Source organism: Ranitomeya imitator, chromosome 5 (assembly GCF_032444005.1).
Source record: "Ranitomeya imitator isolate aRanImi1 chromosome 5, aRanImi1.pri, whole genome shotgun sequence".
Classification (NCBI taxonomy): domain Eukaryota; kingdom Metazoa; phylum Chordata; class Amphibia; order Anura; family Dendrobatidae; genus Ranitomeya; species Ranitomeya imitator.
The window spans coordinates 131,367,223-131,390,222 of NC_091286.1; the positions used below are offsets into that span (position 1 = coordinate 131,367,223).

Genomic DNA, 23,000 nt, shown 5'->3' on the forward strand with positions numbered 1-23,000 from the left:
TGAGGAGGGGAAGCTTTGGGAGATCATTTCACTTTTGTCTGACATGTGTATCATTTTTTTTACTTGATTGCTGTTATTCATTGATCACGTCATCGGGGACCAGAAAATCTGTCCCTGATCGTGTTCTCCAGGGTTCCCAGTCTCTGAAACCCCAGATATTTTCGGACTCTGGGGGGCCTATACCCTTATTCCCTATGAGTTAAAAAAGGCCCCTTAGCTGTAGCTGTTTTAATGTGCATAAGCAGTTAAGGGTTTATATAGTCAAAGCAACTAACATAAGTGATTTATTCAAATTCAACACAAAATGCCACTTTACATGACTACTGCCATGTCAGAAGTTTTCACCCGTGAACAGAATCTCTCGTATGAGCACACATTTACAGATATGTTGCCTGAAGCACACTTTTTGCCACCGATTCAGGACTTTATTAGTTGCATGGGGTGTGCTTGAGACAACACATATCAGATACCTGGACTAGCCAGGCGTTTTATGGACTATGACATATGATTGCATATTCCAAGTATGGCTAATTCAAAAGACTGTGCCAAAGAGTTAAGGGAGAATTAAGAGAATAGGTCATTTCTTTGCACAAACAAGAAAACGGATACAAAAATATAGCAAAGGCATTGAATGTTCTTAGAGATATAGTTGGAAGTATCGTTTGCAAGTTCAACGTTAAAGGAAGTGAGACTATCTGGATGTGGCATAAAGAATCCATCACCAGCTGCCACCAGAGTCCTGAGGAGGCAGGAGATAAAAACTCTCAAGAAAAGGTAAAATGAAGATTTTTTGTACACAGGGGGCACGTAGAAGCCATGGTTTAAATCGTTCCCACTTTGAGGCTGACACTAATACAACTTAAGAGAAGTCGTCTCCTCCCCAGAAGACTACACCCTAGCCAACTGGCACCCAGCTACACAGTTAGTGAACAAGTAGTAGGAGAAGCAAATGAGTGAAAGAAAAGCACAGCATCATAAATGCCTGCCAGAACAGGCAACCAAAGGAGGGCGTTGTGTTCCCCAATGAAGGCTAGGAGAAAGATTTTACACTAACTACCAAAAATCTTTGTTTTTCAGGATCTTCATTGAGGGTCACAGGAACCATGAGACCTCCTAAAGCAGTCCTTGGGGTAGAGAATAACAAAAATCATCTATTACCACAGGAAAAATTGTCCTCACAAGCCACCACTTGAGTAATCACTGCCTGCAGCACCTTCCTGCCAATATAAAGGTATAAAGTCAAGTAAATATATATATAATATAAATCGAATAATATATTGAAATATAAAGGTATAAACCCTGGAACACTTAGAAAAGATGTGAACTGATGAGTGGTGGACAGCCCAAGAGGCTCCCACAGCCTGAGCAGTGAGAGCCGCAACCATGAATGGTAGATATCTAGCCTTAGTCTGATAGTCGGATATGCAAAATGGTAGATTGAATCCATCGAGCAATGGTTGCCTTAGAGGCAGCCAGGCCTGTGTGCGGGCCTACCACAATACAAAGCATCTGAATGGAGGGCTATGTCAGACAAGTAGTGATGCACAGCTATGATGATGTCCAACTTGTGTAAAGCTCTCTCAGCAGGGTGAGAGGGAGAAGGGCGGAAAACTGAAACCAACTTAGGGAGAAAAGAAGGTATCAGCTGCAACACCATCTTGTCCACATTAAGGACAAGGAAGGAAGAGTGACAGAAAAAGTTAACCAGCTGCGAAATCTGCCTGGAAATAATTGTAGTAAGAAAAGTCATTAACAGGAGAGACGAAACAGCAAGATGTTCATAATATGCTTAAGAACATACAAACTCCTTCCTCTACTCTCCTTTGAAAAAGCAAAGCATGCGAAACGCGCGTCAGGGGCCGCAAGGGTGACTGGAGCGGTCAGCACCTACTATGGGTAAGCAGCTGGTTATGTGCTATGGCTTGTGTTGTCACTGAAATAGGCATACCTTGCCAGTAGCCTTTTAGGTTTTCACTTGATGTATATACTCGCAAATATTCACTAACCCATCTTTCCCAGGTTCTAATCTTGACCCCAAATCTATGCCATGCCTACCTTCATGTCTCCTCCATTTCTACGTACTATGTCTGATTTAATTTTATTGTGAATTTTCTAATAAATATTAACCTTTTGTGGATTGTTGTGACTCTTTATTTTCTGGTTTTAAATGTTGTCCTACAAGCATGATGGAAGATACATAATGAAGAGGGTGTTCTTTCGCTGATTAAGGTCTAGATAACCTGAAAAGGAAGCCCTGGTGCCCACATGCACTGTGGATAAAACAGCTATGATGTTAAATTGAGAAATCATGAATTTAGATGGCAGAGGGAACTCTGGAAATGGAGATTAGTCATGGAGGGTCCATGGGGCTTTTGTGAGAAGGTTGACCATGTCCATGTACCAGGATCTTTGAAGCCAGTACTGTTCGATAAGGATGATGGGCATCCACTATGTGTTGGGAAGCCTGGGTAGGAGGGGCAGAGGTCAAAACAGGAACAGGAGGGTGAACTGTGACTAAGGGATTTCCAAAATTGCGGCCTGCCGGAGGATCTTGAGATCTGGCCACAAACCTTTGCATATGGGTTCAGTGTAGATGCCATTAGATCGACATCTGGAATGCCCCAATAATGACAAATCTGGATGAAGACCTCCAGATGCAGCAACCACTCTCCTGCAGATAACCCCTCACTACTTAAAAAATCAGTGGTCCAATTGTCCATTTCAGATAAGTGGATGGCTAAAATAGAGGGCACTCTGTTCTCTGCTCAATACACAATTCTTAACACTAAGCTAAATGGCGTAGCTGGATGCCTGTAGGCCAGGTATAGCATGATGTGGAGGAGCCAACTTTTTAGTTAAGGTGTGTTATTAGTGTCAGCCTCCAGGTGGCAGCAGAGTTAACCCATAGCTCCTGTGTCCCCCAATGAAGCAGCTAAGGAAGACCTGCAGTGAGAATTGAAGGTGGCAGACAATGAGGTGCAAACTAAGCAAAAATTGGCCGGTTTTTGGTCTTATTCTGTTTTGTTTTTGTAAATTCACCACACGGTTCCACAGATATGAGCCTTTTTAATAAATGCTAATTTTTATGGTCTTTATAAAATGGGGAATTTGCTCACAGGCTAATAATGTAGAGCAACCTAAAGACACACCCCTTGAGAATCATGTGAGCCACATACCCTTAGCAAAATTATAAAAATTATCACTAAATAAAGAGATCCATATCTATAGAACAGATTAAAAAAAAAAGAAGAAGAAAGAAAATAGAGGAACACTCCACAGGAATAAAAATAAGAGCAAAAAGTGACCACACTTGATCTGGTGGCAGGTTGTCTGCACATCCACATTCCAAAATGTACACCTCTTCTGACCCTCCAAAAAAAAGTTGGCTGCAATATACTTAAGAACCATATAAATAAGCCACATAAGTTTTGGGATTCGGTTCTGTTGAGCATTGAAACAAAACTGGAACTTATCAGACCTGTGAGTCAGCAATATATTTTAAGAAGAAAAAATGAAGCCTGTGATGAAAAGAACACCCTGCCTACAGTAAAGCATGGAGGTAGCTCAGTGATTCTCTGGGGCCACTTTGCTTCCTCCGGCTCTGGAAATTTGCAGCATGTAGAGGCCAAGATGGTTTTAATCAAGTGTCAGGAAATCCGAAGAGAAAACGTCATGACTTCTGTCAAAAATCTGAAACTTGGAGTCATTGGAGCTTCCAACAGGACAATGATACCAAACATACAGTATATCAGGGCTCACTGAGACTTGTTTTTAGGATAAGTCGGGGAGGATTTTGGAGTGGCCGCCACAATTTGTAAACTTTGCTAATGAACCTTATGTGCAATGGGAAAAATTCTGACAGTAACTGAACCTCAGACCTCTGCCACTGTTTAGTCAAATTGTGGCATATGGCCTGTAGGCTCCTATTGTAAAATAATAAAGACTGTACACTATTGTATAAATCTGTTATAATCTTTGTGTATACAGCTCTGGCAAAAATTAAGAGACCACTGCAAAATGTCTCGTTTTTCTGATTTTTCTCTTTATAGGTATATTTTTGAGTAAAATATAAATTGTTCTTTTATTCAATAAACTTCTGACAACAACATGTCTCCGAATTTCCAAGCAATAAATTTTGTATTTTTTTTCTGACAAAAATGGTCAAAATGAAAAAAACAAAACAAAAAAAAAAACAGCGCTTTCAGGCCTCAAATAATGCAAAAAAAACAAATTCATAATCATTTAGAAGAATACTAATGTTTTAACTCAGGAAGAGTTCAGAAATCAATATTTTGTGGAATAACCATGATTTTTAATCACAGCTTTCATGCGTCTTGGCATGCTTTCCACCAGTCTCTCATACTGCTGCTGGCGCAAAAATGTAAGCAGTTATTCTTTGTTTGTTGGCTTGTGACTATCCATCATCCTCTTGATTACATTCCAGAGGTTTCCAATGAAATTCAGGTCTGGAGATTGGGCTGCTCATGACAGGGTTTTGATGTGGTGGTCTCTTAATTTTTGCTAGAGCTGTATTTATCATATACAGATTGGAAATTAAACTTAATTTACCTTTCTTTGCAGTTCACGTAAATTTTGCAGGACTGGTTGTAGAGCTTGGTGGGCCTCAGAGACTTCAGCATTCGATTTGATCATGTAATGCTGCTTAAGTTCTTTTATCTGCAATTAAAAAAATAAAGATACTCATGACATTATAACAATCCATCTATTGCAGCATAGTGCTGAACTCTTCATGGAAATGGTCATGACTGGACCCAACTATTCACCTTCATAAGAATGTTCTTTTTCCCATCTCAGCAGTGGATGCATGCTATAAATGTAGTTTATGCTCGATGACTGGAAGGAAAACATTGTCATGAAGAATAGCACCGCTCTATTTAGAGTATGAACAATTTTCCTATTCCCATCCTAGCAGAATGCATTCTATACAGAAGGTCATAATGGCTTCATTCATCCCATAAGATTATTCACCAACCTCCTTAACAAGGTCTCTGATCTCATCACCATGAGGACTTAAAATGGTGATCTGAGGGGCTCCCCATTATTTGCAAATGTAGGGCTTCATTTGGCAATATTTAAAAGGGATTGTGCAGTACTGGGGAGGTGAAAAAAAATATTTCCCTCTCTTAAGGCTACTTTCACACATCAGGTTTTCAGTGTCAGGCTAAATCCGGCTAGTTTTCAAAAAACTGGATCAGGCGAATGTTGCTGCCGGATCAAGTTTTTTTCCCATAGACTTGTATTAGTGCCGGATTGCACCGGATGACATTGCGTTTCGTCCAGTTTTCGCTGGATACGGTAAATCTGCCACTTCCGGTTTCTTGAAAAAACGTCCATTGCAATATTTTTTGTCTCTGGCGAAAAAGCCTGAAGCGCCGGATCCGGCGCTTCCGGCTGTTTGCTAGAATGGAAGCCTATGGGAGCCGGAAGGTGCCTGATCCGGTTTTTTAAACTGAGCATGCTCCAAATTTTTTTTTTATCCAATAATCTACATAGGCTAGCCGGATCCGTCAAAAAAACGGATCCGTCGCATCAGTTTTTCACAATCTGCGCTGGATCCAGTTTTTCCAACATTCGCCGGATTTAGCCTGACACTGAAAACCTGATGTGTGAAAGTAGCCTAACTGGTGCTACCTGTCTGTAGTCAGTGCTGTGGCCCCCGCTGGTATGCTTCCATTAATATTTGGTTGCTGGGATCAACCTCTGGTGGGAGCATCATGTGTGCTTCAACCGAACAGAGGCTACTGATCAGCTGAAGTTTTCATATTTTGTATGAATGAAAGAAACAGAGTTGATCCCAGCGGTGAGGCAGGGGATACAGTGCTGACTAAGGAGGTCTGAGATTCGAGCATCACTTTTACTTTTTAGACCCTCTTTGACGCATTAACAAGGGCTTGTGCAGTAATGGAGAACTCCTATAAGCTGCAATATCTCTTCAAAAATTGTGCAACCAACCTCTTCCTCCAGCTTGTGGTCACGCAAGGTAGGCGGGATCCCTGGATGCTTTGCAGAAAGCAGTTCGAGAAGATTGTGTGTGGAGTGTAGTCTCTGGATAAAATGGAACACACATTAGAAACCTTAAGTATTCTTCACGCATCTATCACACCCTGTCCTGCTTCAGAGCTGCATTCAATGGGGGTTAAAGGGGGTCTGACATCTTGGAAATGCTGTGCAATCCCCTGTATGGGCAGATAATAGAGCAAGATGGGCTGAACAAGTTAAAGGGGTCACCCACGCTGCACATTGTGAGGATTCTCTGGTGCCTGCGATATGCATAGTCCCGGCCACATGCCAACTAGAACGGTTTCTGGCCTTGCACAATACGCTTGCATTGATTCGGAATGTGCCCGGGAGTATATATATCGCACACTTGAAGTCACATGACTGTCGCTCCCAGCGTCGGCACCGGAGAATTCTTACAGTGTGCACTGAGCGCAATGTCAGGATTTACAAGTCCTGAGTCACTGGACTGCTAAAAAAAACCAGAATAAGCAGGGATTTCAGGTAATAAAAATGTATGTTATACTGACTTTTTCCAAAATCTTAAAATCAATCTCCGCATGCTCTATACCTCGCTGTTAGCATATTCAAAGTGACACATTCCCTTTAAAGGGAACATGTCACCCCCCCCCAGGTGTTTTTAACTAAAAAAAAGAGCCATCTTGTGCAGCACTAATGATGCATTCTGTCAAGGTGGCTCTTTTAGTTCGGGTCCCTGCAAACGCTGCAATAATCGCTTTTATAATTTGTCCCTGATACCTTGAAATAGACCTGGGGTTGTCTTTTCCCCGGACAGAACCGCCTGTCCCCAAACCAAAGATCAAAATTCATCTCCCAGGACAGAAGCATTTCATGGCTTTATGCACCATTATCTGCGTCATACGGAGCTAACGCTGGCTGGGTTATGTCAGTCTTGTTTGGTAGGTGGACAAATTTTAAAATCTTGCTTAAATAGGACCTGTCAAAGTTTGTTCCCCTCCCTCACCCACCAAAACCAATAATAGGACTGTGCAGCCATTTAAAATATAAGCCAACGCATCCCTTTATGACCCTAAAGCACTGCTACAGCAGGGAGAAACTGCATTAAGGAGTTGTGTCTGCAAGTTCATTGGGGCGTGACGATGCACTTCTCACCCTCCCCAGGCTAATTAGCAGGTCAGTGGCCATGTACCAGAGCAAACAACCTGTCAACCAGCAAGGGGAGGGTGGTGCTAGGTAGGAAACAGTGTGAGGTTGAGTAGTTAGAGGGTGCGTTGTAACGCCCTGATGAACTTCCAGACAACTTCAAGATTTCTTGCAGCTTATCTTTTTAAGGGCTACACATTTGTACTAATCATTAGGAGAAATTATGGATTCTGACAGTTTACCTTTAAGTTACAAAACATAATTTTAAGAATATTTAAAAAAAGGTTTCACTATTTATTAGAAGGTCATAATAACACCAATGGAAAGCTGACAGAAAGTAACGGAAAGAAGCCTTGTTACAATTTCATTAGGAGCTTGAAATATGGTGATAAAATGTTGTGTTGGTAAATGAAGGAGAACAAGGTAGGAAGGAGACTCATGATCCAGAAAAGCATCCGAGAAACTCCATTATAGAAATATAGAGAATGTGCTTTAGTATTGGAGCTGACAAACTTATGGAGATCGTGAATCTTAGCCGGAAAGTGATGGCACAATTTCCTAGTGATTCCTAAAGGCTGTGTTCACACCAGCATCATGGATACCATACATAACAGTCATGAAGGGAAATGCTGGATCCATTTTTAGACAGATCCTGACAAACTCCATTGATTTATAAAGGGAGCTATTATGTTCCTTTTGAGATTTCGGTATTTTTACAGTGAAAACATCGCTGCAGGTTGCACTATTATAGATATAAATAGTGGAAACCTTGCCGGGGACTGAAGAATGCAGGGCAAACTAGGGAATTCAAAATGCAGGTTCCATTAACAAGGGGTCAAAGATGAACAGAAATTTGGATTCAAAGATTTTCAAGTGTCCCATAACTAACTGAAAGGCCAGAGAGGAACACCCTGCACCTATGACTTGTTATCCTAAAATATATGAGTAATTCTGTCGCTGCCAATTCAATGTTGTGCATACTTACTTGTAGAGAATCAGTCTTTAGTTTTTCTTTGTGTTCTTCTGATGACCTTAAAACTTCCCTATACAACTCGGCAGCCATAGGGTACTCACCTGCAGAAAAAAAAGATCAAACATATTTTGCTTTATTTCAGCAGTTTCTTGCCAAATGTGGGTCAGGATATTCATTTACTTAGAATTTAACAAAGTCTTCCATTATGGATGACTGGGACTGTACGTAACTTGAAACTAATGGAAATCCTAAAAGAAATGAAAAGACTGCACATGGGTTATCATGTGCATAATCTTCATTTTTACATTAACCCAGGAGCAATGATGGGAGTAGAAGACAGACTTGGCAATAGTTGGTACTATGTGCATGCTCCTAACCAGAAAATGTTGGCCGAGGAGTCATGGAAGGTAGCATTTGTCTAGAAACTCTTGGTAGACCTTGGTAACAATCAATTGTGAGGATACCTAGGCTTTTATATTACAGGAAAGTGCGGCTATTAGTATCTATCAATACTTCTCCACAGCTAAGCATATGACGAAACATGTCAGGGCGCACAGCTATATGTAGATGCTTGTATTATGTGTTGTGAAAGGCAATTCAGTACCACAATGGACATAGCGGTCAGAGCACATACAGTGATCTGACAATAACCCAAAATCATAGAACGAGCTCTGAGACGTGGGAACTCTGCAGACCGCAATCCCTAATCCTCTCCAAACAACACTAGAGGCAGCCGTGGATTGCGCCTAACTCTGCCTATGCAACTCGGCACAGCCTGAGAAACTAACTAGCCTGAAGATAGAAAATAAGCCTACCTTGCCTCAGAGAAATACCCCAAAGGAAAAGGCAGCCCCCCACATATAATGACTGTGAGTTAAGATGAAAAGACAAACGTAGAGATGAAATAGATTCAGCAAAGTGAGGCCCGACTTTCTTAACAGAGCGAGGATAGAAAAGGTAATTTTGCGGTCTACACAAAACCCTAAAGAAAACCACGCAAAGGGGGCAAAAAGACCCTCCGTACCGAACTAACGGCACGGAGGTACACCCTTTGCGTCCCAGAGCTTCCAGCAACAAATTAGACAAGCTGGACAGAAAAAATAGCAAACAAATAGCAAAGAAGAACTTAGCTATGCAGAGCAGCAGGCCACAGGAATGATCCAGGGAAAAGCAAGTCCAACACTGGAACATTGACAGGAAGCCAGGATCAAAGCATTAGGTGGAGTTAAGTAGAGAAGCACCTAACGACCTCACCAGATCACCTGAGGGAGGAAACTCAGAAGCCGCAGTACCACTTCCCTCCACCAACAGAAGCTCACAGAGAGAATCAGCCGAAGTACCACTTGTGACCACAGGAGGGAGCTCTGCCACAGAATTCACAACAGTACCCCCCCCTTGAGGAGGGGTCACCGAACCCTCACCAGAGCCCCCAGGCCGACCAGGATGAGCCACATGAAAGGCACGAACAAGATCGGGAGCATGGACATCAGAGGCAAAAACCCAGGAATTATCTTCCTGAGCATAACCCTTCCATTTAACCAGATACTGGAGTTTCCGTCTAGAAACACGAGAATCCAAAATCTTCTCCACAATATACTCCAATTCCCCCTCCACCAAAACCGGGGCAGGAGGATCAACAGATGGAACCATAGGTGCCACGTATCTCCGCAACAATGACCTATGGAATACGTTATGTATGGAAAAAGAATCTGGAAGGGTCAGACGAAAAGACACAGGATTAAGAACCTCAGAAATCCTATACGGACCAATGAAACGAGGTTTAAACTTAGGAGAGGAAACCTTCATAGGAATATGACGAGAAGATAACCAAACCAGATCCCCAACACGAAGTCGGGGACCCACACGGCGTCTGCGATTAGCGAACCGTTGAGCCTTCTCCTGGGACAAGGTCAAATTGTCCACTACATGAGTCCAAATCTGCTGCAACCTGTCCACCACAGTATCCACACCAGGACAGTCCGAAGACTCAACCTGTCCTGAAGAGAAACGAGGATGGAACCCAGAATTGCAGAAAAATGGCGAAACCAAGGTAGCCGAGCTGGCCCGATTATTAAGGGCGAACTCAGCCAAAGGCAAAAAGGACACCCAGTCATCCTGATCGGCAGAAACAAAGCATCTCAGATATGTTTCCAAGGTCTGATTGGTTCGTTCGGTCTGGCCATTAGTCTGAGGATGGAAAGCCGAGGAAAAAGACAAGTCAATGCCCATCCTACCACAAAAGGCTCGCCAAAACCTTGAAACAAACTGGGAACCTCTGTCAGAAACGATATTCTCTGGAATGCCATGTAAACGAACCACATGCTGGAAGAACAATGGCACCAAATCAGAGGAGGAAGGCAATTTAGACAAGGGTACCAGATGGACCATCTTAGAAAAGCGATCACAGACCACCCAAATGACTGACATCTTTTGAGAAACGGGAAGATCAGAAATAAAATCCATAGAGATATGTGTCCAAGGCCTCTTCGGGACCGGCAAGGGCAAAAGCAACCCACTGGCACGAGAACAGCAGGGCTTAGCCCGAGCACAAATCCCACAGGACTGCACAAAAGCACGCACATCCCGCGACAGAGACGGCCACCAAAAGGATCTAGCCACTAACTCTCTGGTACCAAAGATTCCAGGATGACCAGCCAACACCGAACAATGAACCTCAGAGATAACTTTATTGGTCCACCTATCAGGGACAAACAGTCTCTCCGCTGGACAACGATCAGGTTTATTAGCCTGAAATTTTTGCAGCACCCGCCGCAAATCAGGGGAGATGGCAGACACAATTACTCCTTCCTTGAGGATACCCGCCGGCTCAGACAAACCCGGAGAGTCGGGCACAAAACTCCTAGACAGAGCATCCGCCTTCACATTTTTAGAGCCCGGAAGGTACGAAATCACAAAGTGAAAACGGGCAAAAAACAGCGACCAACGAGCCTGTCTAGGATTCAACCGCTTAGCAGACTCAAGATAAGTCAAGTTCTTATGATCAGTCAATACCACCACGCGATGCTTAGCTCCTTCAAGCCAATGACGCCACTCCTCGAATGCCCACTTCATGGCCAGCAACTCTCGGTTGCCCACATCATAATTTCGCTCAGCAGGCGAAAACTTCCTGGAAAAAAAAGCGCATGGTTTCATCACTGAGCAATCAGAACCTCTCTGCGACAAAACAGCCCCTGCTCCAATCTCAGAAGCATCAACCTCGACCTGGAACGGAAGAGAAACATCTGGTTGACACAACACAGGGGCAGAAGAAAAACGACGCTTCAACTCTTGAAAAGCTTCCACAGCAGCAGAAGACCAATTGACCAAATCAGCACCCTTCTTGGTCAAATCGGTCAATGGTTTGGCAATACTAGAAAAATTGCAGATGAAGCGACGATAAAAATTAGCAAAGCCCAGGAACTTTTGCAGACTTTTCAGAGATGTCGGCTGAGTCCAATCATGGATGGCTTGGACCTTAACAGGATCCATCTCGATAGTAGAAGGGGAAAAGATGAACCCCAAAAATGAAACCTTCTGCACACCAAAGAGACACTTTGATCCCTTCACAAACAAAGAATTAGCACGCAGGACCTGAAAAACTGTTCTGACCTGCTTCACATGAGACTCCGAATCATCCGAGAAGATCAAAATGTCATCCAAGTACACAATCAGGAATTTATCCAGGTACTCTCGGAAGATGTCATGCATAAAGGACTGAAACACTGATGGAGCATTGGCAAGTCCAAATGGCATCACTAGATACTCAAAATGACCCTCGGGCGTATTAAATGCAGTTTTCCATTCATCTCCTCGCCTGATTCGCACCAGATTATACGCACCACGAAGATCTATCTTGGTGAACCAACTAGCCCCCTTAATCCGAGCAAACAAATCAGATAACAATGGCAAGGGGTACTGAAATTTAACCGTGATCTTATTTAGAAGGCGGTAATCTATACAAGGTCTCAGCGAACCATCCTTCTTGGCTACAAAAAAGAACCCTGCTCCTAATGGTGACGATGACGGGCGAATATGCCCCTTCTCCAGGGATTCCTTCACATAACTGCGCATAGCGGCGTGCTCAGGCACGGATAAATTAAACAGTCGACCTTTTGGGAATTTACTACCAGGAATCAAATTGATAGCACAATCACAATCCCTATGCGGAGGTAGGGCATCGGACTTGGGCTCATCAAATACATCCCGGTAATCAGACAAGAACTCTGGAACCTCAGAAGGGGTGGATGACGAAATTGACAGAAATGGAACATCACCATGTACCCCCTGACAACCCCAGCTGGACACCGACATGGATTTCCAATCTAATACTGGATTATGGGCTTGTAGCCATGGCAACCCCAACACGACCACATCATGCAGATTATGCAACACCAGAAAGCGAATAACCTCCTGATGTGCAGGAGCCATGCACATGGTCAGCTGGGTCCAGTATTGAGGCTTATTCTTGGCCAAAGGCGTGGCATCAATTCCTCTCAATGGAATAGGACACTGCAAGGGCTCTAAGAGAAACCCACAACGCTTAGCATACTCCAAGTCCATCAAATTCAGGGCAGCGCCTGAATCCACAAATGCCATGACAGAATACGATGACAAAGAGCAGATCAAGGTAACGGACAGAAGAAATTTTGACTGTACCGTACCAATGGTGGCAGACCTAGCGAACCGCTTAGTGCGCTTAGGACAATCAGAGATAGCATGAGTGGAATCACCACAGTAGAAACACAGCCCATTCAGACGTCTGTGTTCTTGCCGTTCAACTCTGGTCAAAGTCCTATCGCACTGCATAGGCTCAGGTTTAAGCTCAGGTAATACCGCCAAATGGTGCACAGATTTACGCTCACGCAAGCGTCGACCGATCTGAATGGCCAAAGACATAGACTCATTCAAACCAGCAGGCATAGGAAATCCCACCATGACATCCTTAAGGGCTTCAGAGAGACCCTTTCTGAACATAGCTGCCAGCGCAGATTCATTCCATTGAGTGAGCACGGACCACTTTCTAAATTTCTGACAATATACCTCTATCTCATCCTGACCCTGACAAAGAGCCAGCAAATTTTTCTCTGCCTGATCCACTGAATTAGGTTCATCGTACAGCAATCCGAGCGCCAGGAAAAACGCATATTACTCAATGCAGGATCTCCTGGCGCAAGAGAAAATGCCCAGTCCTGAGGGTCGCCGCGCAAAAAAGAAGTAACAATCAAAACCTGTTGAGCTGGATCACCAGAGGAGCGAGGTTTCAAGGTCAGAAATAATTTACAATTATTTTTGAAACTCAGAAACTTAGTTCTATCTCCAAAAAACAAATCATGAATAGGAATTCTTGGTTCTAACATAGCTTTCTGATCAATAGTGTCTTGAATCTTTTGTACTCTTGCCGAGAGCTGATCCACAAATGAAGACAGACTTCTAATGTCCATCGCTACACCTGTGTACTGAACCACCCAAATGTCTAGGGGAAAAAAAAGGCAAAACACAGTGCAAAGAAAAAAAAATGGTCTCAGAACTTCTTTTTTTCCTCTATTGAGAATCATTAGTACTTTTGGCTTCCTGTACTGTTATGAAAGGCAATTCAGTACCACAATGGACATAGCGGTCAGAGCACATACAGTGATCTGACAATAACCCAAAATCATAGAACGAGCTCTGAGACGTGGGAACTCTGCAGACCGCAATCCCTAATCCTCTCCAAACAACACTAGAGGCAGCCGTGGATTGCGCCTAACTCTGCCTATGCAACTCGGCACAACCTGAAAAACTAACTAGCCTGAAGATAGAAAATAAGCCTACCTTGCCTCAGAGAAATACCCCAAAGGAAAAGGCAGCCCCTGTTATGGCTGGCAATCAGGCAACACAGCGTGCAGTAATCAGCGCACATACAGAGATCTGGCAATAACCAAAAACAATAGGACAAGCTCTGAGACGTGGAATCTCTGTAGACTGCAGTACCTGATCTATCCTCACACAACTATAAGCAGCAGTGGATTGCGCCTAACAACTACCTATGCAACTCGGCACTGCCTGAGGAGCTGACTAGCCTGAAGATAGAAATACAAGCCTGACTTACCTCAGAGAAATACCCCAAAGGAATAGGCAGCCCCCCACATATAATGACTGTTAGCAAGATGAAAAGACAAACGTAGGAATGAAATAGATTCAGCAAAGTGAGGCCCGATATTCTAGACAGAGCGAGGATAGCAAAGAGAACTATGCAGTCTACAAAAAACCCTAAAACGAAAACCACGCAAAGGGGCAAAAAGACCCACCGTGCCGAACTAACAGCATGGCGGTGCACCCCTTTGCTTCTCAGAGCTTCCAGCAAAAGTTAATAGCAAGCTGGACAGAAAAAACAGAAAACAAACTAGAAGCACTTATCTAGCAGAGCAGCAGGCCCAAGGAAAGATGCAGTAGCTCAGATCCAACACTGGAACATTGACAAGGAGCAAGGAAGACAGACTCAGGTGGAGCTAAATATCAAGGCAGCCAACGAGCTCACCAAAACACCTGAGGGAGGAAGCCCAGAGACTGCAATACCACTTGTGACCACAGAAGTGAACTCAGCCACAGAATTCACAACAGTACCCCCCCCTTGAGGAGGGGTCACCGAACCCTCACCAGAACCCCCAGGCCGACCAGGATGAGCCACATGAAAGGCACGAACAAGATCTGGGGCATGGACATCAGAGGCAAAAACCCAGGAATTATCTTCCTGAGCATAACCCTTCCATTTGACCAGATACTGGAGTTTCCGTCTAGAGACACGAGAATCCAAAATCTTCTCCACAATATACTCCAATTCCCCCTCCACCAAAACAGGGGCAGGAGGCTCCACAGATGGAACCATAGGTGCCACGTATCTCCTCAACAACGACCTATGGAATACATTATGTATGGAAAAGGAGTCTGGGAGGGTCAGACGAAAAGACACCGGATTGAGAATCTCAGAAATCCTATACGGACCAATAAAACGAGGTTTAAATTTAGGAGAGGAAACCTTCATAGGAATATGACGAGAAGATAACCAAACCAGATCCCCAACACGAAGTCGGGGTCCCACACGGCGTCTGCGATTAGCGAAAAGCTGAGCCTTCTCCTGGGACAAGGTCAAATTGTCCACTACCTGAGTCCAGATCTGCTGCAACCTGTCCACCACAGAATCCACACCAGGACAGTCCGAAGACTCAACCTGTCCTGAAGAGAAACGAGGATGGAACCCAGAATTGCAGAAAAATGGAGAGACCAAGGTAGCCGAGCTGGCCCGATTATTAAGGGCGAACTCAGCCAACGGCAAAAATGACACCCAATCATCCTGGTCAGCGGAAACAAAACATCTCAGATATGTTTCCAAGGTCTGATTGGTTCGTTCGGTCTGGCCATTAGTCTGAGGATGGAAGGCCGAGGAGAAAGATAGGTCAATGCCCATCCTACCACAAAAGGCTCGCCAGAACCTCGAGACAAACTGGGAACCTCTGTCAGAAACAATATTCTCAGGAATGCCATGTAAACGAACCACATGCTGGAAGAACAAAGGCACCAAATCAGAGGAGGAAGGCAATTTAACCAAGGGCACCAGATGGACCATTTTAGAAAAGCGATCACAGACCACCCAAATGACCGACATGTTTTGAGAAACGGGAAGGTCAGAAATGAAATCCATCGAAATATGTGTCCAAGGCCTCTTCGGGACCGGCAAGGGCAAAAGCAACCCACTGGCACGTGAACAGCAGGGCTTAGCCCTAGCACAAATTCCACAGGACTGCACAAAAGCACGCACATCCCGTGACAGAGACGGCCACCAGAAGGATCTAGCAACCAACTCCCTGGTACCAAAGATTCCTGGATGACCGGCCAGCACCGAACAATGAAGTTCAGAGATAACTTTACTAGTCCACCTATCAGGGACGAACAGTTTCTTGGCCGGACAACGATCAGGTTTATTAGCCTGAAATTTCTGCAACACTCTCCGCAAATCAGGGGAGATGGCAGACACAATGACTCCTTCCTTGAGGATACTCGCCGGCTCAGATAACCCCGGAGAGTCGGGCACAAAACTCCTAGACAGAGCATCCGCCTTCACATTTTTAGAGCCCGGAAGGTATGAAATCACAAAATCAAAACGAGCAAAAAATAACGACCAACGGGCCTGTCTAGGATTCAAGCGCTTGGCAGACTCAAGATAAGTAAGGTTCTTATGATCAGTCAAAACCACCACGCGATGCTTAGCACCCTCAAGCCAATGACGCCACTCCTCGAATGCCCACTTCATGGCCAGCAACTCTCGGTTGCCCACATCATAATTACGCTCAGCAGCAGAAAATTTCCTGGAAAAGAAAGCACATGGTTTGAACACTGAGCAACCAGAACCTCTCTGTGACAAAACCGCCCCTGCACCAATCTCAGAAGCATCAACCTCGACCTGGAACGGAAGAGAAACATCAGGTTGACACAACACAGGGGCACAGCAAAAACGACGCTTCAACTCCTGAAAAGCTTCCACGGCAGCAGAAGACCAATTAACCAAATCAGCACCCTTCTTGGTCAAATCGGTCAATGGTCTGGCAATGCTAGAAAAATTACAGATGAAGCGACGATAAAAATTAGCAAAGCCCAGGAATTTCTGCAGACTTTTTAGAGATGTCGGCTGAGTCCAATCCTGGATGGCCTGAACCTTAACCGGATCCATCTCGATAGTAGAAGGGGAAAAGATGAACCCCAAAAATGAAACTTTCTGCACACCGAAGAGACACTTTGATCCCTTCACGAACACGGAATTAGCACGCAGTACCTGGAAAACCATTCTGACTTGCTTCACATGAGACTCCCAATCATCTGAGAAGATCAAAATGTCATCCAAGTAAACAATCAAGAATTTATCCAGATACTCACGGAAAATGTCATGCATAAAAGACTGAAAAACAGATGGAGCATTGGCAAGTCCGAACGGCATCACCAGATACTCAAAATGACCCTCGGGCGTATTAAATGCCGTTTTCCATTCATCTCCCTGCCTGATTCTCACCAGATTATACGCACCACGAAGATCAATCTTAGTAAACCAACTAGCCCCCTTAATCCGAGCAAACAAGTCAGAAATCAATGGCAAGGGATACTGAAACTTAACAGTGATCTTATTAAGAAGGCGGTAATCAATACACGGTCTTAGCGAACCATCCTTCTTGGCTACAAAAAAGAACCCTGCTCCCAATGGTGACGACGATGGGCGAATATGTCCCTTCTCCAGGGACTCCTTCACATAACTGCGCATAGCGGTGTGTTCAGGTACGGACAAATTAAATAAACGACCCTTAGGGAATTTACTACCAGGAATCAAATCGATAGCACAATCACAATTCCTATGCGGAGGTAGGGCATCAGACTTGGACTCTTCAAATACATCCTGAAAGTCCGACAAGAACTCTGGGATGTCAGAAGGAATGGATGACGAAATAGACAAAAATGGAACATCACCATGTACTCCCTGACAACCCCAGCTGGTTACCGACATAGAGTTCCAATCCAATACTGGATTATGGGTTTGTAGCCATGGCAACCCCAACACGACCACATCATGCAAATTATGCAGTACCAGAAAGCGAATAACTTCCTGATGTGCAGGAGCCATGCACATGGTCAGCTGGGCCCAGTACTGAGGCTTATTCTTGGCCAAAGGTGTAGCATCAATTCCTCTCAACGGAATAGGACACCGCAAAGGCTCCAAGAAAAATCCACAACGTTTAGCATAATCCAAATCCATCAGATTCAGGGCAGCGCCTGAATCCACAAACGCCATGACAGAATACGAAGACAAAGAGCACATTAAGGTAATGGACAAAAGGAATTTGGACTGTACAGTACCAATAACGGCAGAGCTATCGAACCGCCTAGTGCGTTTAGGACAATTAGAAATAGCATGAGTAGAATCACCACAATAGAAACACAGTCTGTTCAGACGTCTGTGTTCTTGCCGTTCTACTTTAGTCATAGTCCTGTCGCACTGCATAGGCCCAGGTTTACTCTCAGACAATACCGCCAGATGGTGCACAGATTTACGCTCGCGCAAGCGACGACCGATCTGAATGGCCAAGGACATAGACTCATTCAAACCAGCAGGCATAGAAAATCCCACCATTACATCCTTAAGAGCTTCAGAGAGACCCTTTCTGAACAAAGCTGCCAGCGCAGATTCATTCCACTGAGTGAGTACTGACCACTTTCTAAATTTCTGACAATATACTTCTACATCATCCTGACCCTGGCATAAAGCCAGCAGATTTTTCTCAGCCTGATCCACTGAATTAGGCTCATCGTAAAGCAATCCCAGCGCCTGGAAAAATGCATCAACATTACTCAATGCAGAATCTCCTGGTGCAAGAGAAAACGCCCAGTCCTGTGGGTCGCCGCGCAAAAAAGAAATAATAATCAAAACCTGTTGAATAGGATTACCAGAAGAATGAGGTTTCAAGGCCAAAAATAGCTTACAATTATTTCTGAAGCTCAGGAATTTAGTTCTGTCACCAAAAAACAAATCAGGAATCGGAATTCTTGGTTCTAGCATCGATTTCTGATCAATAGTATCTTGAATCTTTTGTACATTTACAACGAGATTATCCATTGAGGAGCACAGAGCCTGAATATCCATGTCCACAGCTGTGTCCTGAAGCACTCTAATGTCTAGGGGAAAAAAAAGACTGAAGACAGAGCTAAGAAAAAAAAATGATGTCAGGATTTCTTTTTTCCCTCTATTGGGAATCATTGGTGTGGCTCCTTGTACTGTTATGGCTGGCAATCAGGCAACACAGCGTGCAGTAATCAGCGCACATACAGAGATCTGGCAATAACCAAAAACAATAGGACAAGCTCTGAGACGTGGAATCTCTGTAGACTGCAGTACCTGATCTATCCTCACACAACTATAAGCAGCAGTGGATTGCGCCTAACAACTACCTATGCAACTCGGCACTGCCTGAGGAGCTGACTAGCCTGAAGATAGAAATACAAGCCTGACTTACCTCAGAGAAATACCCCAAAGGAATAGGCAGCCCCCCACATATAATGACTGTTAGCAAGATGAAAAGACAAACGTAGGAATGAAATAGATTCAGCAAAGTGAGGCCCGATATTCTAGACAGAGCGAGGATAGCAAAGAGAACTATGCAGTCTACAAAAAACCCTAAAACGAAAACCACGCAAAGGGGCAAAAAGACCCACCGTGCCGAACTAACAGCACGGCGGTGCACCCCTTTGCTTCTCAGAGCTTCCAGCAAAAGTTAATAGCAAGCTGGACAGAAAAAAACAGAAAACAAACTAGAAGCACTTATCTAGCAGAGCAGCAGGCCCAAGGAAAGATGCAGTAGCTCAGATCCAACACTGGAACATTGACAAGGAGCAAGGAAGACAGACTCAGGTGGAGCTAAATAGCAAGGCAGCCAACGAGCTCACCAAAACACCTGAGGGAGGAAGCCCAGAGACTGCAATACCACTTGTGACCACAGAAGTGAACTCAGCCACAGAATTCACAACAAGCCCCCCACATATAATGACTGTGAGTTGAGATGAAAAGACAAACGTAGAGATGAAATAGATTCAGCAAAGTGAGGCCCGACTTTCTTAACAGAGCGAGGATAGAAAAGGTAACTTTGCGGTCTACACAAAACCCTAAAGAAAACCACGCAAAGGGGGCAAAAAGACCCTCTGTACCGAACTAACGGCACGGAGGTACACCCTTTGCGTCCCAGAGCTTCCAGCAACAAATTAAACAAGCTGGACAGAAAAAATAGCAAACAAATAGCAAAGAAGAACTTAGCTATGCAGAGCAGCAGGCCACAGGAATGATCCAGGGAAAAGCAAGTCCAACACTGGAACATTGACAGGAAGCCAGGATCAAAGCATTAGGTGGAGTTAAGTAGAGAAGCACCTAACGACCTCACCAGATCACCTGAGGGAGGAAACTCAGAAGCCGCAGTACCACTTCCCTCCACCAACAGAAGCTCACAGAGAGAATCAGCCGAAGTACCACTTGTGACCACAGGAGGGAGCTCTGCCACAGAATTCACAACAATTATGCCCATCCCATTTTTGTTTTGTTTTTTCCTCATCTTCTTCCAAGAGCCTTAAGTTTTTTTTATTTTTCAGTTGACTTAGTCATAGAAGGGCTTACTTTCTGTGGAACAAGTTGTACGTTTTAATGACTCCATTCATTTTATGATAAGATGTACTGGAGGGTGGGAAAAAAATTAAAAGTGTGGCGAAATAGCAAAAAAAAAAAAAAAACACAATGCTGCAATTGTTTTTTAGCACTCATATTTAAAGAATTTATAATATATAAATATATTTAAAAAAAAAATATATATATATGTGTGTGTGTATATATATATATATATATATATATATATATATATATATATATATATATATATATATATATATACAGTGGGGCAAAAAAGTATTTAGTCAGTCAGCAATAGTGCAAGTTCCACCACTTAAAAAGATGAGAGGTGTCTGTAATTTACATCATGGGTAGACCTCAACTATGGGAGACAAACTGAGAAAAAAAAATCCAGAAAATCACATTGTCTGTTTTTTTATCATTTTTTTTGCATATTATGGTGGAAAATAAGTATTTGGTCAGAAACAAACAATCAAGATTTCTGGCTCTCACAGACCTGTAACTTCTTCTTTAAGAGTCTCCTCTTTCCTCCACTCATTACCTGTAGTAATGGCACCTGTTTAAACTTGTTATCAGTATAAAAAGACACCTGTGCACACCCTCAAACAGTCTGACTCCAAACTCCACTATGGTGAAGACCAAAGAGCTGTCAAAGGACACCAGAAACAAAATTGTAGCCCTGCACCAGGCTGGGAAGACTGAATCTGCAATAGCCAACCAGCTTGGAGTGAAGAAATCAACAGCGGGAGCAATAATTAGAAAATGGAAGACATACAAGACCACTGATAATCTCCCTCGATCTGGGGCTCCACGCAAAATCCCACCCCGTGGGGTCAGAATGATCACAAGAACGGTGAGCAAAAATCCCAGAACCACGCGGGGGGACCTAGTGAATGAACTGCAGAGAGCTGGGACCAATGTAACAAGGCCTACCATAAGTAACACACTACGCCACCATGGACTCAGATCCTGCAGTGCCAGACGTGTCCCACTGCTTAAGCCAGTACATGTCCGGGCCCGTCTGAAGTTTGCTAGAGAGCATTTGGATGATCCAGAGGAGTTTTGGGAGAATGTCCTATGGTCTGATGAAACCAAACTGGAACTGTTTGGTAGAAACACAACTTGTCGTGTTTGGAGGAAAAAGAATACTGAGTTGCATCCATCAAACACCATACCTACTGTAAAGCATGGTGGTGGAAACATCATGTTTTGGGGCTGTTTCTCTGCAAAGGGGCCAGGAGGACTGATCCGGGTACATGAAAGAATGAATGGGGCCATGTATCGTGAGATTTTGAGTGCAAACCTCCTTCCATCAGCAAGGGCATTGAAGATGAAACGTGGCTGGGTCTTTCAACATGACAATGATCCAAAGCACACCACCAGGGCAACGAAGGAGTGGCTTCGTAAGAAGCATTTTAAGGTCCTGGAGTGGCCTAGCCAGTCTCCAGATCTCAACCCTATAGAAAACCTTTGGAGGGAGTTGAAAGTCCGTGTTGCCAAGCGAAAAGCCAAAAACATCACTGCTCTAGAGGCGATCTGCATGGAGGAATGGGCCAACATACCAACAACAGTGTGTGGCAACCTTGTGAAGACTTACAGAAAACGTTTGACCTCTGTCATTGCCAACAAAGGATATATTACAAAGTATTGAGATGAAATTTTGTTTCTGACCAAATACTTATTTTCCACCATAATATGCAAATAAAATGTTAAAAAAACAGACAATGTGATTTTCTTAATTTTTTTTTCTCAGTTTGTCTCCCATAGTTGAGGTCTACCGATGATGTAAATTACAGACGCCTCTCATCTTTTTAAGTGGTGGAACTTGCACTATTGCTGACTGACTAAATACTTTTTTGCCCCACTGTATATATATATATATACATACATACACATACATACACACATTTATTTTCAAGTTCAAATATATTTGCTTCTTACTGTAATCTCTATTGCATTTAGCGGACTTTAGCCACTTTACGCTTTTTGGTTCCTTTCTTCCCAGAGCAATAACTTTTTTAATTTTTGTTTTTGCGTCATGATTTTTACTTTTGAACGACACCTGTTCTGTATCCGCCATCTAATTTGTTACCTCTGATTATCTGTTTGCATAATTTGCAGTTTTCTCAGTAGTAGGAGTATACAGGAACTGATATAGTCATATCTTTATTTGTCTGTAGTGTTTTGGCTGCCTCTAGCGGTCAGAGTCATGTTCACAGTTCTATTTTCTGTTTTTTTCTATTTTCCATGTCTGATTCTCCTCCCCCTTTGCAATGCATTATGGTAGCTCATCCTACATCTCCCTCTATTTTCTTTAATTTCCTTCATTCTGCTTTCAAGGAAAGACGCTTTCACTTCATCCCCCTTGCGACTGCATTGCCGGTATGTCTTTATGCTTTCTGTAAGTAATTGCTACTCTAATATTAACCTAGTTTAGTCAGTTGTACTCCTAGTTCAGTTACTAGCCTTGTAAATGTTCATGCATAATGTACAACATCCAAAAAAAAGAAAGGAATGTCCAGCTTCACCGATTCCGTAAAAAAGTTTTCTTTATTCACATACTTTAAACTTGGAGGATACAGACTTCAGCACAACCATATGGGTAAGAATCTCAACACGTTTCTGGAGACTAGGCTCCCTTAATCATGATGTCATGATTTTTATATTGTGCTATACATAGCAGGGCTATGAGCATCA

At 43.5% G+C, this 23,000-nt stretch overlaps 1 protein-coding gene across 1 annotated transcript in view; it reads right to left on the bottom strand.

Moving 5' to 3' along the window:
- The window catches only part of SHPRH (SNF2 histone linker PHD RING helicase), a 144,472-nt gene that overhangs the window by 59,104 nt on the left and 62,368 nt on the right, over positions 1–23,000 (bottom strand). The window contains exons 15-17 of the mRNA XM_069769156.1: positions 8,129–8,217; positions 5,974–6,066; positions 4,570–4,677 (exon numbers count right to left, since the gene is read on the bottom strand). Of these exons, the coding sequence (XP_069625257.1) occupies positions 4,570–4,677; positions 5,974–6,066; positions 8,129–8,217 (290 nt within the window). The remainder of the gene's footprint in view (positions 1–4,569; positions 4,678–5,973; positions 6,067–8,128; positions 8,218–23,000) is intronic.